The sequence below is a fragment of the Drosophila ananassae genome, chromosome XL, assembly GCF_017639315.1.
Source record: "Drosophila ananassae strain 14024-0371.13 chromosome XL, ASM1763931v2, whole genome shotgun sequence".
In the NCBI taxonomy this organism is placed as follows: Eukaryota; Metazoa; Arthropoda; class Insecta; order Diptera; family Drosophilidae; genus Drosophila; species Drosophila ananassae.
In genome coordinates, this window is record NC_057931.1 from 14,499,143 (window position 1) to 14,515,194 (window position 16,052).

General features: G+C 47.6%; 3 protein-coding genes across 7 annotated transcripts in view; 1 reads left to right on the plus strand and 2 right to left on the minus strand.

The window, feature by feature from the left end:
- Positions 1–77: 77 nt before the first annotated feature.
- LOC6502908 (REST corepressor) lies at positions 78–7,061 on the minus strand. 4 transcript variants are annotated; one of them, XM_032455907.2, is made up of 10 exons: positions 6,780–7,061; positions 6,670–6,717; positions 6,474–6,608; positions 6,187–6,401; positions 5,959–6,132; positions 3,036–3,508; positions 2,603–2,816; positions 2,058–2,252; positions 1,304–1,993; positions 78–1,241 (listed from the first exon to the last, which is right to left on the minus strand). In XM_032455907.2, exons 1-10 carry the CDS (start codon positions 7,009–7,011, stop codon positions 1,173–1,175), a joined length of 2,445 nt encoding a protein of 814 aa, XP_032311798.1. In that variant the 5' UTR covers positions 7,012–7,061; the 3' UTR covers positions 78–1,172. The 4 variants fall into 4 exon arrangements, with proteins under 4 accessions (XP_032311798.1, XP_032311797.1, XP_032311799.1 ...); XM_032455906.2 differs by having other exon boundaries at positions 3,036–3,511; XM_032455908.2 differs by lacking the exons at positions 2,603–2,816; positions 3,036–3,508.
- Positions 7,062–8,235: 1,174 nt separating this feature from the next.
- Positions 8,236–11,850, plus strand: LOC6503192 (probable isocitrate dehydrogenase [NAD] subunit alpha, mitochondrial). 2 transcript variants are annotated; one of them, XM_001963578.4, is made up of 6 exons: positions 8,250–8,384; positions 8,629–8,706; positions 9,332–9,499; positions 9,986–10,380; positions 10,443–10,578; positions 10,714–11,850. In XM_001963578.4, exons 1-6 carry the CDS (start codon positions 8,358–8,360, stop codon positions 11,050–11,052), a joined length of 1,143 nt encoding a protein of 380 aa, XP_001963614.2. In that variant the 5' UTR covers positions 8,250–8,357; the 3' UTR covers positions 11,053–11,850. The 2 variants fall into 2 exon arrangements, with proteins under 2 accessions (XP_014761334.1, XP_001963614.2); XM_014905848.3 differs by lacking the exon at positions 8,629–8,706 and having other exon boundaries at positions 8,236–8,384.
- A 1,077-nt stretch (positions 11,851–12,927) lies between these two features.
- Positions 12,928–16,052, minus strand: part of LOC6502907 — a 32,733-nt gene continuing 29,608 nt past the window's right edge. Inside the window, exon 6 of the mRNA XM_014905769.3 lies at positions 12,928–16,013. Within this exon, the coding sequence (XP_014761255.1) occupies positions 14,793–16,013 (1,221 nt within the window). The 3' untranslated portion in view covers positions 12,928–14,792. The remainder of the gene's footprint in view (positions 16,014–16,052) is intronic.

A 16,052-nucleotide genomic window follows, 5' to 3' on the forward strand; every position in this document is an offset into this window, starting at 1 on the left:
TTGTTTCAAAAATAACTACTATTAAAATCCCTCAATAATTACTTCCAATCCCCATTTAAACAGAAAAAAGTAAGGAATATGAATGCTATTTCCTGGGTTTATTTAAAATAATACACATTTTATTGAATTTTTTACATTATCTATGTATTTCACGTTCATAAAATAAGAGAATATAGTTAGGTTGAGGCGCGAGAACATGCAAACCTGCCCAAAGTCGTGAAATTTTCAAGTTTGTGTTAAACTTTGGTATACAAATATTCAGAACTTAAAAGTATGTCGTGCAGAAAGCCAAATACATTAGATTAAATTCAAGGTATTAAAAAAAATGCTTAACTAAAACCCAGACATAAATGTATTCCCATAACTATAGATGCAGCAACGCGGACATCTCGCTAACTTTATTTAGTAATTTCTCTTACGGGGATAGCTGATAGCTACACATACGGGCTCGCTCGCAGTTCTGCCACGGATAAGTTACAGTCCGTAGTTCCCCTAACGGGAGTGCGCAACTGGGTGGATGAAGATCGGGCTGGAACTCGGACTTTCCATCGTGTGCTGCTGTTCTTCGCACCAAGAAGCGATGGCTGTTGTATTTAAGGGCCTCCCCAGATAGTTTTCTATACGCTAAGTTACAGTTCATAAAAAAAAATGATTCACCGCAAGGTATATAATTTACACGTTTACAATTCGTTATTAAAATTATTTTAATACTACATCCATTTGTAGTAACTCTCCTACAGTTGCATATACTACTCATTAGGTTTGTGTGTGTGTGGTCTTCGTGGGCCGGCATTGGGACAGGAAAGGATGCATCCACAATGCCCTCTAAGAACCATCTGCCGCGACGAAACACTCGTTCGCGTTGGCCGTAGCGGCGTGCAACACATCAGATAGACTCACTTTTACCCGGTATCAAAAAATAAACTAACGTATTTAAATCTAGATCAAACCGTGATGCTTTTTTAGTGTAAAGTAAATGCGTCCCAAGTACTGAAGACAAAGAAAAATGTTAACTTAGCCGATTCAAAAGGTCAGAAAATAAAAGGAATCCGCTCATCTAGCTGAGCACTTCGTCTTCGTGGCCGCTACCCAACTATAAGCAATGTATATCGGTATATTTTAATGCGTGCATCTATATCGCGAGTCATACATCCCCAGTGCCGCCGAGTTCCCTACTTTCCGGCGAACTCCACGGCGGGACTGAGCCCGATCTTTTTGGCCGGCGGCTGATCAGCCGCGTTCTGAAAGCAGAAGGGACAATAATGAATAATATTTCTCTCATCCGACTGGCGATATCACCTACCATGGGCGCGCTCTCTCGCTTGTTGTTTGGATTGTTAGGAGGACTCGACGCTGGGCCGGCTCCAGTTGTCCCGCCCGCGGATATGGACTTGGGGGTGGACGACTCCTCGCTGCTGGCCACGGACTTGGTGGCGGGTGCAGTACTAGCGCTGGTAGTGGCGGTTCCGGTGGAGCCACTGGCGATCACGTCGCTGCTGGAATTAGTGGCCGTGTCGGACTCGTCGGTGATGGTAATCGTGGCAGTGCTCGACTTGAGGCCGGCGGCATCAGTGACCGAGGCAGCAGCAGCAATAGAACTGCCAGCCAGAGCGGAGGCGGGGCTTTCAGCACCAGCTGGTTCTTCGCTTCCGCTGGGCTTAGAAGTGCCAGTCACCAGCTCCGACTTCTTCTTATCCTCCTTCTTGGCCAGCGGCTCCTGGACAGGTTCGCCCCCGTTGTTGCTGCTATCGGTAGACGGCTTGGTAGCTGCTGGAGTAGAATCAACGGCACTGGGTGCCGCGGTTGCTCCTCCTGTTGCCACGGCTGCCGCTACATCGACTGCCGGTTCAGCCTGTTCCTCTGCTCCAGAATCCTCGGACTTCCCAGCCTCGTACTCCTTCACGATCTGATCGAGATTGTGGCGACGACGATTGTTCAAGTAGAAAGTGCGCACGTGCGCTTCTGTCTTGGTAGCTACCAACTTGGCAATCATCTACGAGGAAGAGATTGTTTACATAGCCCGTCATTGCGAAGCAAGTAGCAGCGGGAATACTTACAGGATAGTTCTTGCCGTACTCACGAAACGCCAGGAGGGCCACCTGGGTCTCATCTGGCGACCAGCGGCTGGAGATGCGGGGCTGCGCTGCGGCCGTCTCTACGTTGGCGGCTGCTGGTTTGGAGACAACATCGTCGACATTAATGGCGTCGCACTCCTTGTCCAGCTGCTCCATTAGCTGCCGGTTTTTCTGTATCTGCAATGGGTCAGGACGCAGGGAGCATTCAGTTGAAAGTTGTCAGTTGGTCCAGATGGTATAAAATCGAGTCTGGTTTGTTGTGCAAGTGTTCATGAGTGGGATGGGTTGAAGGGGTGAATGAAGAATGCAGTGGAAGTTTCCCACAGACCCACCTTTCAGTGGTTAATGGGAGTAATTAGCTTAAAGTAATGTACTCTTTCGAATAGTCTTTAGGATGTCTACAATGCAAGTTCCCACAACTTCTACCTCAATTTAGACTACGGGATGAAAACCGCCCTCCTGGCCCTTTTTTTTAATTCTTTCCCGAAAACAGGGCTTAGGGAATACTATACGAATTCGACTCTTACTTCTGCCATGAGGGCGCTGATTCTCCGGTCGCGTTCGGCCAGATACACGCTGGGGTTCCTGCAGCTCGCAAGAGCGGTGAGATCGTCGTGGTTGATGTACATTCCCTTCGGGGGCTTGCGCTTGGAGCGGTCGGCAGCCGCTGCACTGTTGTGCGTAGAGCGTCGTGGCGCGTTGCTTTCCGGCCCGGAGATGGGGCGTCTATTGCCCGTTCGCCTAACGGCACGGATCCCCGAAAATGTACAGGCAGGTGTGTGAGTATGTGCGTGGGTTGTGTATGTTTGGTATGAGGATTAGGATTGGAATGGAATGGACGACCACAAAGGTAGTGGAGGACATTTGTCAAGACGGAGAGAGAGAAGGGGGGAGAGAGATAAAAACAAAAATGAAATTAGCCAAGATTGTGAGACAGATAGATCTTCCAAGGATATCTACCTCCAGTGCGTGTGACAACTCTTGCACATGCGCCCCAGCGGTGAATCGAACAGAACGTGACACACGACGTTGCAAGTTTTGCAGAACCCGCCCACAACCACTCGACGGGGCGAGTTGGGATCGCCGCCGACTTCGCCGCCACTGTTGCCGTTGGTTGTGGCCCCCTCGGAAGAGAGACCGAAGCCCAGCACCTCGTCTCCCTGGGTGCTGGCCGAGTAGATGCACAGCTGGTCCGTTTCCATGTCGGTGTTGCTGTTGTTGCTGCTGCTGTTGCTTCCACCATTATTTTCGCCGCTGTTGCTGTTGTTGCTGCTGCTGTTGTTGTTGTTGCTGCTGTTGTTGTTATTGTTGTTGTTGTTGTTGTTGTTGTTAATGTTGGTATTATTATTGCTGGTGTTACTGTTGCTGTTGCTGGTACTGTTAGAGCCGCTGTTGCTGCCGGCGGCACCACTGACATTGGCATTGCCGATACCCTTCTGCCCAACAAGAGTAAGGATTCATCCGCAGAAGGATTCAAGGTTGTAGTTGCAACGATGCGGCAATTTTTACGAATTCAATATCGAATTTGCGAGTGAAACATTCAAATTATTCGGTCGGATCGGTTTGCGGTTTTTGGTTTTTGGTTTTCGTTTGGGATTTGGTTTTCGTTTTCGTTTCGGACAGTTTCGAGTCAGGGTTGATTAATGGCGTGTTTGGGTGTTGGATATTTTGACAGTAAATGCAAAGAGAAGAGAAAAAACGAATTGGTTGGTTGCTTTAGTTCAGTTGGTAACACTTATCAATTACATGGTTGTATTTGGGTTGTTTGTAGTAGCTTGGTTGGAGGTTGCTTGCCTACCAGTTGGATGTGGAACGAAGTTCTCGGTTCTCGACTCCTAACGCCCCCATCCCAAAGCCCAAAGCCCAAACCCAAACTCGAGCCCCGACCAAATCGCAGTGCCACTTCCGAACATCACTCCGATCCTTTCCAAAATGACAAAGAAAAAGTTACAAAAAAGGAATCTCTTCATAGGGATACAAGTCAAACACCAGGCGTGTGGTGGGAAGACTGCCAGTCGTCGACAAGAAGACCGCTACGGGACCAACAGCCCACCACTACCATGCTGGCACGAAGCCAGTTATTGCCGTTCACAAGGTACCAGCATATCGCCCCTTCTCTCTGTCTCTCTCTTTTTGGTGGATGTGTCAGGAGTCAGGATGTCAGGATTGCGAGTACGGTTAGTATGGAGAGGCGAGTGATCGGTTAACCTTAGACGCAGCAGGGGTTCCGGTTCAGTTGGGACGGAGGGTCAAGACTTACAAATAGGTGGCAGGAGACTAGGACTAGGGTCTGGCAGGACTATGACTGTGAATATGGGAGTGTGTAGCTATGTGTGTGTCTTGGGTGCGGATATGGGTGATGGTGATGGCGATGGCGATGGTGATGGTGAGGGTGCTGGTGATTAGGATTGGGATATCGAACTCAAGCGAAGGATGCAAACGGAGAAGCGAATCGAATTTCAATCAATAAGAAACACAACAATGGTTTTTGGATTTCTGTTTAATCTTCTCGCAAACAAGATATGAGTTTATTAGTTTAGCTTAGGTGTGGTGGTGATCCATAATTATTATCGTCTGTTGATTGTGCGGTGACCGTGGTCTCGGTCTCGCCCACTGTACAGTGTACACAACTCTGCGCAGTTCTACATGATTCGAATTTGCTCGCTTTAATATTTAAATGCATTAAAGTATCAATCTTTAAGTATACGTATAAATTACTAGTTTATGTATAATTATTTACCAATCTATTTATAATTATTTAAAAAAAACTTTAAAATTGTATATACTATTTTTTATAGTGTGGTGCGTGGGAACAAAGAACAAATCGTTTTGTTGCTCTGCCTTAGTCTAGTTTCAAGTCTCGAGCTGATCTTGCTTGTGATCTTGGCGCGAATGATATCGGAACTCCACACGCAAGTCAATCAATCGCGTCAATCGCGCCTCAGTTACTGTGAATGTGGTTCGGTCTCAGTCCCTCGAGCGGGCACGAGAATCTCTGCTACTACGCGTATTAGTCTTATGGATGCTGGTCATGTATGTTTTTGGCATTGCTATTCGTTCGTGTGTGTGTGAGTATTGATTTTAATCTTTATGAGATGTATGCAGGCACGGCGATCATCTGAAAAATAACGAACCAGACTTTTGAAACGGCATATATCGCTGGCTGGGCTGGACTCTGTCCTAACTGGGTGTACATTTTGTCTTTGTATTTCGGAGGAGGAGTGACACGTTCGTTCGAGAACTACAACTTGCACTGTGACATGGTAGCACCCTGATAACTCGGAACACGTCCATTCTCAATTCCTAGCTCGTATTACAGACTTGTGCACCCGATGTTCCAACACAAGAGGAGGCACACGCCCCAAAATGAGATGCAGGATGGAAAACAAGTCGCTATATTATTGGTTTAAACCACTTCTGGAGACTAACCAAATCGAATTAATATTTTTCCGGAGTTTTTACGACAAAAGCGTCGTAGGAAAGTGTGTATATTTAAAGTTTTCAGCATTGTCTGTTCACAGGGACCTTGTTTTCGAAAAGTTTATCTCTGAAGGTGCTTCATTAATCCAATGGCCACCTATCTCCACTGAATACTCTTAAAATAAGCATCCAAATTAGCATCCTGCAGAAAGCGTAGAGTAGAGAATGCTTCTCTGATGCTCTTCTACGTGAAATGGATCGTACATGGGTCTGATTCGCCCAGGCTAACAATAATGGCCCTAGCGGAGAGAGGCAGGTGGTGCAGGCTTTTCATGGGTTTGAGTGCGGGTGTTGTATGGCAATGAATAGGTGAAGCTTGGGTGGATATAGGTGGTTGAGTGTAGTGCATGTGGAAGCGGGGAAGGATCGTGGCTATTCGCTTAGCTAGTTAACAGATAATTACCTTGTCATCATTGTCAGACTCCTCATTACTCCCCACCTCGCTCCCGTTTTCCGAGCCGTCCTTGACGGCCGCCTTGATGGTCTTCTCCTGCCGATCCATGGCGCTACTACGATGACGCGTCTTTTTCCACGAATAGTAGTATTTAACCAGACTGGCAATCGATTTGTCGGGGAGCTGCGTGCAAAAGATTATGAATCATGGGAGACCTAAAGCGGAGGACGAACTCACCATCTGGCGGATGCGGTGGAAGCTCTTCCCGTGAAACTGGAAGGCCTGCTCGAACAGGACCTTGTCCTCAATGGTCCACTCATCGGGGAAGGGCGTAAAGTTGGCCAGGTCCATCACGGCTCGTTCCAGATCGTGCTTGTGCCAGAAGAGCATGCCCAGGGCTTGTTCGCCGTTGTATCCGTACTTTTCCTTGGCCACCGAGATGTATTCCTCCACTATGGTTACAAAAAATGTCTGTTAGTAAGTTCTCGAGCGGAAACAGCAACTGTGAGTGGAACAATTCGTACATTTCATGTCCGGGATCTCCTTGGTGGGCGACCAAACCAAGAGAGCGCGCTCGTTCATCAACTCCGGCCGACGCTCCACCTCGGGCACCAGGGGTGGGCACACTGCCTGATAATCGCGGCCCACGCGAATCTTTTCTGTAAGAAGGAGAACACAATAGAAAATTATCACATTTTCCCTTCCCCGAGACACACTCACCTTCGTACTCAGACTGCTTTGCCTTTGACTTTCCGTTCCGCTTTGTGGCTGTGAATGAAAAAAATAAGGATGATATATCCTTGCGATTCGGTCAAATCGAAGACACTTACAGTTGTCGTCGTCAGAGCTCTCCGGCGTTCCCGCTCCTGGCACGGCCGTGGCGGCCTTGTCGATGGCCGCCGCGTTCGCAGAGTTGCCTCCACCCGCTCCGGCGCCGCCGCTGGAGAGGCTGGTGCTGTTGGCCACGCCACCCACGGCGTTGGTGTGAGTGTTGGGGCTGGGGCCGCGCGAACGGCGTCCGTTCCGCACCACGTCCGTGGTGTTGCGCTCGGCCAGCACCATCTTGTCCCGTATGAGCTGGGCGCGCTTGTTTTGTTTCTCCAGGGTGCTGACTGTGCCGCGACCTACGGATCTGAACAGGAATCTGCGGATCTGCGAAAAGACGGATCCCGATTACAACAGCGAAATGTACACCAAGTGGAAGTCAAACTACTCGCTCGCAGCGCGTTTGGCGAGTGTGCGCCTGCCAGTCGCACTCGGCCTGCAACGACCGCAGCCGTGCGCTGTCAAGCAGATACAGATGTGCCTCAGTTGTGTATGTGTGCGCAGGGGTGCGTATGTGTTGGTACGCGGCGTTCGTGAGAGTGCGGCTGTGTGCGTGCGCTGGACGGCCAAGCCAGCTGAGATGCCTGGATGCCAAGGATGGCCTGGATTCGCGGAAGGGATTCACTCTAATTACCTGGCTGACTGGCCCGGACGCAGGCAAGCGCTCGGGCGGAGAGCTGCGGAACCGGATTGAAGAAGCGCGTTCACTGCCTCTCGAGAGGAAAGGGCCGCTTTCGCCCTCGCTTACGTAGTTTCACGTTCGCCAGGCGTCGATTTGAAGCCTTCCGGCCCGCTTGCAGTCCCTCCGGTGCACACTTTCCCCAGACGCAAGGCACAGGACGCAAAACACTGGTCCGCGTTAGCGACGGGGTGTTGCGCGCAGGTAAATGAAACCCAAACTGAAACGCGAAAAAAACTCGCTCGCGTACGATGATTCTCGGTCGGTCGGCACAGCGCACTTTGCCGCTGACGACCGTAGCGTAGCTTTGTCTGTCGGTTGAACCGATTTTCTTATCCAGCCCAGTGTCCTCGGCGGGTTTTATTCTGTCTGTCTATAGCATGCACAAACGAAAAAACCTAAATGGCTTTGCTAATTCGCGCAATTTTCTGACTTTACCGCAGCAATGACAGATATTTTCACGAATGTTTAAAATTAATTTAAACTGGCTGTGGAAGCCACGGTTGCAAGGGATACATTGAAACTATCGATATACAGTCATTGATATCCGAGTGGCTCTGACAATGTTACCAGTCTTTTGAATCCATAGCCTTGCCACCTCACAGCGACTGCGACAGCGGCAGAGTGAAATTTTAAACTTTTTCAAATTAAAAAATGCAAAATAATTGTTTTAAAAATTTAAATTTCAACTTGCCTATGCATTGCTATTCAATAATTCACAAATTCTCATGATCCAATACAATTCAGCAGGTTGGCAACGCCGCGTCAGTCCTCCGACTATCGGTCTATCGAAAAACAGCGGGCTCCGCAGTTTTCCGCAAGGTGGCGCAGAGTTAACGACCGACTTTTTTCTATACTCAGAGCTAAGCTATAGCAAGTGCAAACCAAGTCCTAAGACAACGCAATGGCTGCTAGATTCATACAGAAAATTGTAAGGAAGTGTGTAGATTTAAGCGTCCAGCGCTTGCCATTTATCCCCGTAACCGAGAACCCCTTGTTCGTCCAGGACAGCAGCTGATTACGTGCTGGTCGCTGGCTAAAAATAATAGCGAACTCCACTAACATTGCGATTTTGTTTTTCGTATGAACGCTCCCTGCCAAAATTATCAATTCGTCGACCCACCTCCAACAAAAACAAACCACCGACAACAACACATTACGCAAAACACTTGCAGCTTAATCAATTGGGTCTTACTGCTGCGCGTGATGCGCCAGCGGCTGCGGCAGCAGCGTCTTCGACACTCCAAGCCCAGGTTCGTTCTCCTTTCTCCAGAGAAGATAGTCCGTGGCAGCCGTGGCCATAGCAGGAGCCGCACCCGGATCTGCTCTGTCCTGCCCGCATTCCGCACTCAGGATCCCCCATCCGTCCTGTGAAAACGCGCACGAAAAGCGCTCCCTTTACATAACACACACTGTTCTCCCTCGGTCTCCGTCTCGCTCTCGCTCTCTCGTTGCGTGGTCGATACCGATAACGAGAGTCGCGTGCGAAGGGGGTGGTAGGCGGCCCGGGCGCCTCCAACCCACCGTCAGCCACTTATGAAGATCAGATTTCGGCGATTGCCACTCCAAGCAGGCCCTATCAGCGGCGTGCAATTAAATCCGGAAGGCCAGCTGCAATCTAACCTCAACACTAGCGGTGGGAGCAGAGGAGGCAGAGCTAGATGCGCGGGACGGGCTGCAACAGCTGCGACTGCTAATGCTGTGTTGTTGTTTTGCACGACGGCTTATGTAATCCAGGGCACACGGCGCGACGCTGCCCGTATTCGTAGAGATGCAGAGATGTGTGTTTGTTTGTTGTTTGTTGCCCCGCGAAACCATTTAGAACCTCCCGTGAAGACTCACTGACATTTGCATCCCTGTTCCATTCCATCTTTGCAGGTCAACACAACCCCCGCTGCCAGCCGTGCCTACTCCTCCGGGGCCAAGAAGGTCACGTTGATCCCTGGCGATGGCATTGGACCTGAGATCTCCGCCGCCGTCCAGAAGATCTTCACTGCGGCCAGCGTGCCCATCGAGTGGGAGGCCGTCGACGTGACTCCTGTCCGGGTGAGTGGTCCTGGCAATTTCCCAGCCGTTTGATTGAGAAGGATATGACATTTTAAATTCAAACAATTAGCTCTAAGAAAGGTGGCAACGCCGAGCGGCCAAACGTTGGGCGGGAAAATTCAAAAAGTGTTAATTGACTTTCGTTTTCACTTTGGATTTTCTTGGCCACCACAACCTGCAAAGCTCCCAAAGAGGAGGTCTATGGAATAGTAAAAATCCGCAACCTCTAATTAGAAACATTATGTAAAGAAACCTCAAGAGGAATTAGACAGCCCAGATAGCGAAAAACTATGATAAGATCAGTAGTTATTTAACAGGGAGGAAACTTCAAACTAAACTAAAAACATAATTTATTAGAAATTAAAGAGGCGCTGCATAGTATAACTTGATTTATGAGTATTATGTAGTTTGCGTATTAAATTAAAACGGAATCATGCTTGCAGCATAAGCCCTGTTCTCTAACTTATAAACTTTGGTTATGAACAGGGTCCCGATGGCAAGTTTGGAATCCCACAGGCCGCCATCGACTCGGTTAACACGAACAAGATCGGCCTGAAGGGTCCCCTCATGACGCCCGTCGGCAAGGGTCACCGCTCCCTGAACCTGGCTCTGCGCAAGGAGTTCAACCTTTACGCCAACGTACGTCCCTGCCGCAGCCTCGAGGGCTACAAGACGCTGTACGATGACGTGGACGTCGTCACCATCCGTGAGAACACCGAGGGCGAATACTCTGGTATTGAGCACGAGATCGTCGATGGCGTTGTCCAGAGCATAAAGCTTATTACCGAGGAGGCTTCCAAGCGCGTAGCCGAGTACGCCTTCCAGTACGCGAAAAACAACAATCGCAAGAAGGTGACTGTTGTGCACAAGGCGAACATTATGTAAGTGGTGCTCCTTCCTTCCCTAAACTCCACTTAACTCATGCTTCGTCCCGCTTCATTAGGCGCATGTCTGACGGTCTCTTCCTTCGTTGTGTCCGTGATATGGCCCAGAAGTTCCCCGAGATTCAGTTCGAGGAGCGCTATCTGGACACAGTTTGCCTCAACATGGTGCAAAACCCCGGCAAATACGACGTGCTGGTAAGTTTGTTGCTACATCGGGTCATTCGAAGGTCCTCCATGTGCAAAGTCGTTAATAAATGAAGCTCAGTGAAGCATAGATCACTGTTTTGGTTGTGGTCCATAAAAGTATAATCCCATTCTGTTCCTTTCAAGGTCATGCCCAATTTGTACGGTGATATTCTGTCCGACATGTGCGCCGGTCTGGTTGGCGGCCTCGGCCTGACGCCCTCCGGCAACATGGGTCTGAACGGAGCGCTCTTCGAGTCTGTGCACGGCACCGCTCCGGATATTGCCGGCAAGGACTTGGCCAACCCCACCGCCCTGCTGCTGTCCGCGGTGATGATGTTGCGCCACATGGAGCTCAACCAGTACGCCGACAAGATTGAACGCGCCGCCTTTGAGACCATCAAGGAGGGCAAGTACCTCACTGGAGACCTCGGTGGCCGCGCCAAGTGCTCCGAGTTCACAAACGAGATCTGTGCCAAGCTGTAGGGCGCCTCCAACGGACCGCCAACGCACCAAGCTGCAGCCAGCGCCGTCAACAACAACTGAACCGAGCAGATCAGAGCCGAGGAACCGCTAAAAAGAAAGTATAGGGGGAGGAAGACGCAGTACGAACAACAACCACTGAACACTCGCCCCAAACCAAAAATATGTAGCAGCCACAACAGCAACCAGAACAGCATCCACACTCACAAGACTTGCCGCCAGTTTCTATCGTAAATCCCTTAAAATTCTGCCAAAATTTCCCTCCTCCGACAAAAAGTTTAGAATGGAAACTACCCAAAGTATTTTTATGTTCGAATACTTATGTATATTATTTAATTTTCTTAGGCCAAAAACGCAAGAGTTATATTCTTAATTTTGCTTGCATTAGTAAAGTATTTTTAAACCCATCCAGCAGCCCCTCGAGCTATTATTGTTTATATTATTGAAACGAAACTAATAATTTGTATTATTTATTGATGTTAGCCTTTTGAGTTAAGAAGAAAAGTCCTAAATAATCACTAATGTGTAATCACTTACATGTGCCGAATCGCTTGTAGGAGGCAATATGTTCTCAATTCGATGTAAACGAGTGAAACGGAGGTCAGAATAGTTGAAAGTTGAGTGCGGACGGTTACAATAATTTTATTTTACAAATACAATAAACAAGTGAAACTTATTCAAACCAAGGGAGTAAAACACAAAAGCTACGAAATTAAAAGCAATTGTTACTGATAATTAAGTAAAATATATTGCAAAACCATTATGCAATTGTTAAAACTCAATAAAGGAAACTAAAAATTATCATCTTTGGTTATCGTAACTATTTTATAGTTGAATTTTAGGTGGAATGAAATAACTGCCTTAGACTTTTTGGACTTTTTTGCCGGCTTCAACCGGCATGGTAGTTCGAACATAAAACACTAAAAGGCTCATGCTGGGAATATGTCGATGGAATCCCCTGCTTTGGATTTTTTAGAGTCAAAGCTTCAACCGCTTACCGCTCAGTGGCTTTAAATGGTGCTCGACAGTCTTCATGGGGCATGTACTTTGGTCCAAGCAGTCCGCTCGTTTCCCACGCCACAGCAAATTCAATGTAGGAATTTGTCAATTTGTTGAGTCCAAAGTCATCTAATGCCTATCCCAATATAAGAAACTTAATGGAAATCAGACGGGATTTCTCTAAAAACTTTTATACATTCTTATTCTGATTTTTAAGGGATACTTTTCTGTAAAAAAAAGTAAAAACTATATTGCATATTTTCAAAAATTAGCAAATATTGTTACAATATAGTGGAAATCGCCCATATCAATTCTGTCTAGACTAAAGTTACTTTAATACATACGAGAAAGAAAATATAATATTGTTTCCCTATGGTCCAAGCTGGTCCTCATATTCAGTTAAAAGGCGATTACTAATGTAAAGATATCTAGAAAATGTCCTATAAAGTTGACCGATCTGTATGGAAATGTTACAATCAGAACCTGAACAATTTTGAAAGCCCGAAGCTCTTAGTCCCTAAACGGTCGACAGCATTCCCACGTATTTATCTCAAAGAAGTCGATCTTTTTCTGTCCGTCTGACCCCTTGTATCTAGACAATCCAGTATCTAATTTTAAAGCTATTGACTTCGAACTTTACACACATCTTTCTTTTATTTGCACGCAGATTATAAATCGGAACGGCCGAGATCGGTCGACTATATTCTATAGCCGCGGGGAACTATATTGGGTTATTGATAGGTGGAAATTGACATATTTTTTAAATAAGGTTAAGGATATTCCGATCCGACATACATATGTCCGATCAGATATAGCCGACAAGCTGAAACTTTATTCATTACTCACCTATCGCCCTTTAAAAATAGCCTTAACAACGGATTACGGGTAATAATAGCATATATTTGCACGTTTTGCCTTTATTTAATTTCGCCAATGGGGCGCAGTTACATAGTTTATTTAGCTTAGACACTGAAAACTCTCACATACATTGGTATAGCCATTTATAAGGTAAATTTAATGTAAACTTGTTTTGTTTTTTCACACGGAGAGAGTTTTAAAGATCTATTTTCTGTGTTCAATGCTCGATTGTATGTAAGTGTAGCTTTGGTGCCAGGCATCGTCCACCGATGCTCCTTCCCTCTCGGGGTCTGTTTATTTCAGAGCTGTCTGCTCTGCTCCATTCCGCGGTTTGATCTACTTATTCGGACCTACATACATACATATATGCTAGTTGTGAAGTCTCTTACGTGCTAGGTGATTTGCATTCCACTGACATTCGCAATGCAGGGAATCCACGCCCACTGTCGGCGTGGTACAAGGTATATCTTAGGGCTAGACCACTAGGCTACTAAGCATCTGCATTTCAATTTGCACCTGCAGCAAGTGCTCGCTTCGCGTCAACGTGTCTCCAGATCAATTCAACTAGCAATAGTCTCCGTGGGACTACTCAAGACTAAACTCTGTCTGCCCGATTCTCCGATCTTCCAGTTTAGCGACTAGGAACTTCTCTTTCGAAGCTTTGGAGCTGCTGCTCTTGTTTCGGTAATGCCAATGTCCCGTCAATTCCTACAAAATCTTTATTTCTTTATTCTTTAGTTGCGGCGGTTCCACCAGAGTCCTTTATTCTGAATTAGAATAGGGGGGCTTGCTTTATCTTTCACCAGGGACTGCAATCATTACTAAAACTAGTAGGATAATCTTTATTTTACAAGTTTTTTTTCTGTTGAAAAAAATAATATTTTATTGATGAGCAAGGGTAGGGTTTTGAAAATCCCCAAAAGTGTCGAATGGTGAAAATTCGATCTTTTCAGCAGAAGTTTTCCTTGAGGGAAGTTTGCATAAAGCGAATTGGGAAAAATATAAGTAGTTTTATAACAATTTGGCATTAAAATCTCTATTTTAAGAGATTTGGAAATTTGTTAAAGGCGACATCCGATATTATCGCGGAAATGTCATAACTTTGTGAAGACATAACTTTTTTAAGACGGAAGCTTGGGACATTTTTTAAATTCATATAAAATACCATATCCAACTGGGATATATCAAGCTTTTCGATCAAATAAGAATAACTGGTTCAAGTTATTTTTGGTACTCATTAAACGATCATTTTTTGTTAAAAATAACCTCATAAGTTCATGGATAAAATGCAGAGATTATCCTGCAAGAAGAAACATTGTGTAATGCTCGCCCTTTAATGGACACTATATGTGAATGATTTGCAGTCCCCGATAATTGCCTTTTGTTCATTATAGATTTGGTGCTTAGCACAATCGAAACATGTCAGAAACCAGTATCAGTATCTTTGAAAACCAATTGGTTTCTAGTGTGATGTGAGGATGAATTTCCAAAAACTAAACTGACTTGAAATGGTATCTTCCAGAGAATCCGATCAGGGCAATTAGACATGCGAAATACGCTGTGATCTTAATAAAAAATAACTTATGAGTAAAAAATCCAATGCTGGTGTGTGATGGCCTTATGAAGACAAATTTAAAATTAAGGTAATATCAGAATAAGAAGGACTGTTGGCGGTGGAAAGCGCCATGTGTCTGGAGACCTCTAACATCGCACCATAATGGTCACCACTTTTAACCAATCGGGCATGGAGATAAACAGATGAAATCACCAGTAAACAAGAATGACAACTACAAGGTGCTTAAATACAAGAAGTTTCAATGCGTTCAACTTAGAATTCCAAGATCGTGCGACAGTTTTCTTCGGCATCGCCCCCCAAGGCATGTCGCCTACTGAAAGGGTCCGAAATGCACAATGTCGTTTGCCATTCGCGGGGCGATTGCCGGGTTGGTCACCGTGATGGGAAGCTCCAACGAGGTGGGCACTCCGCTTCCGTGCGTCACGCCAATGACGGCCAGGCTATCCTCTAGGTTGCCGTCCACCAGGGGCGACACTCGCCGCAGTTGGACTCCGCTCGGGTTCTCCAGAGTGGACATAATAGGCGTCTGGTCGAGCAACGCGTTCGTCTCGTTCGTGCGCGCCGTAATGGGCGGCGTTAAATGGGCGTGGGCGGTTTGGGGCGGCAGCGCGTGCGATATAAACACCATGTTGTTTGACTCCTCATCGACGTCGAATGGCCCAGGGCCTCCAGGTGTCCGAGTGTCGATGTGAAGTAGGCCAACGCCTGCATCGGTTGGGTCCACAAATCCGTGCACTGAATCGTCCAGCAAGTTGGGCGTAGGAACAACCAGTCCCGACGCAGCTGCAGATTCAGCGTCTACGGATCCGTGGCCCAGGGTTAGTTCCTCCAGGTTCACCAGCTGCAAGTCGCGCTCCTGCAGGTACGCTTGCGCTGCTTCAAGAATGTCTTGGGCGTGTAGCACGGCCATGGTTCCACTGCCGTCCGGTCCCGTCTCGACCACGCTCAGCTCGATGCATGTGTCTGGCTGCTGCGCGATGCTGACGAGCACGGAGGGGTCCAGCTCCAGCCGGTGCCCGTTGACGTTGAGCTGGAGTACATTGTCTGGCAGTTGGTCCTCGAACAGCTCTTCCTCCTCGTTGGCGAAGCCGGTGACGGTCCCGGCGCATCCTTCCGCAACCTGACTAAGCGGCGTCATAATGCCCAACGTGTCCGCCGGTTCGCCCTCCAGCTCCTCCGCATTGCTCAGAATAATCTGCGGCGGCGACAGCCTGACTTCACTTTGGGCGAGGCTTGCATCGGCCTGAGGGTCAGTCGGATCCACCACTTGGGCCACCGCTTCGCCGCCCAGGAAGTCGATGTCCGCGAACACGGCCGATAATGGGTGGCCGTCTGCCAGGCGCGGCGGCTCCAGGAGCGCCTCCCGAGGCACTGGCACCAGATGGTTCTTCTCGCTGTCCAGGTATAGGGCCACGTTGTTGAGCGGCGTGAAATTGTTGTTGGCCAGAGAGCAGAGCATGAACGTGTGGTTGTAGCCCGGGATGGGCCGCGTCATCACAGCGCAGATGCGTCCAGCGCACAACTGAGGGGGCTGAAAGAGACAGATGAAGATATAGAGAAGAACGGATAT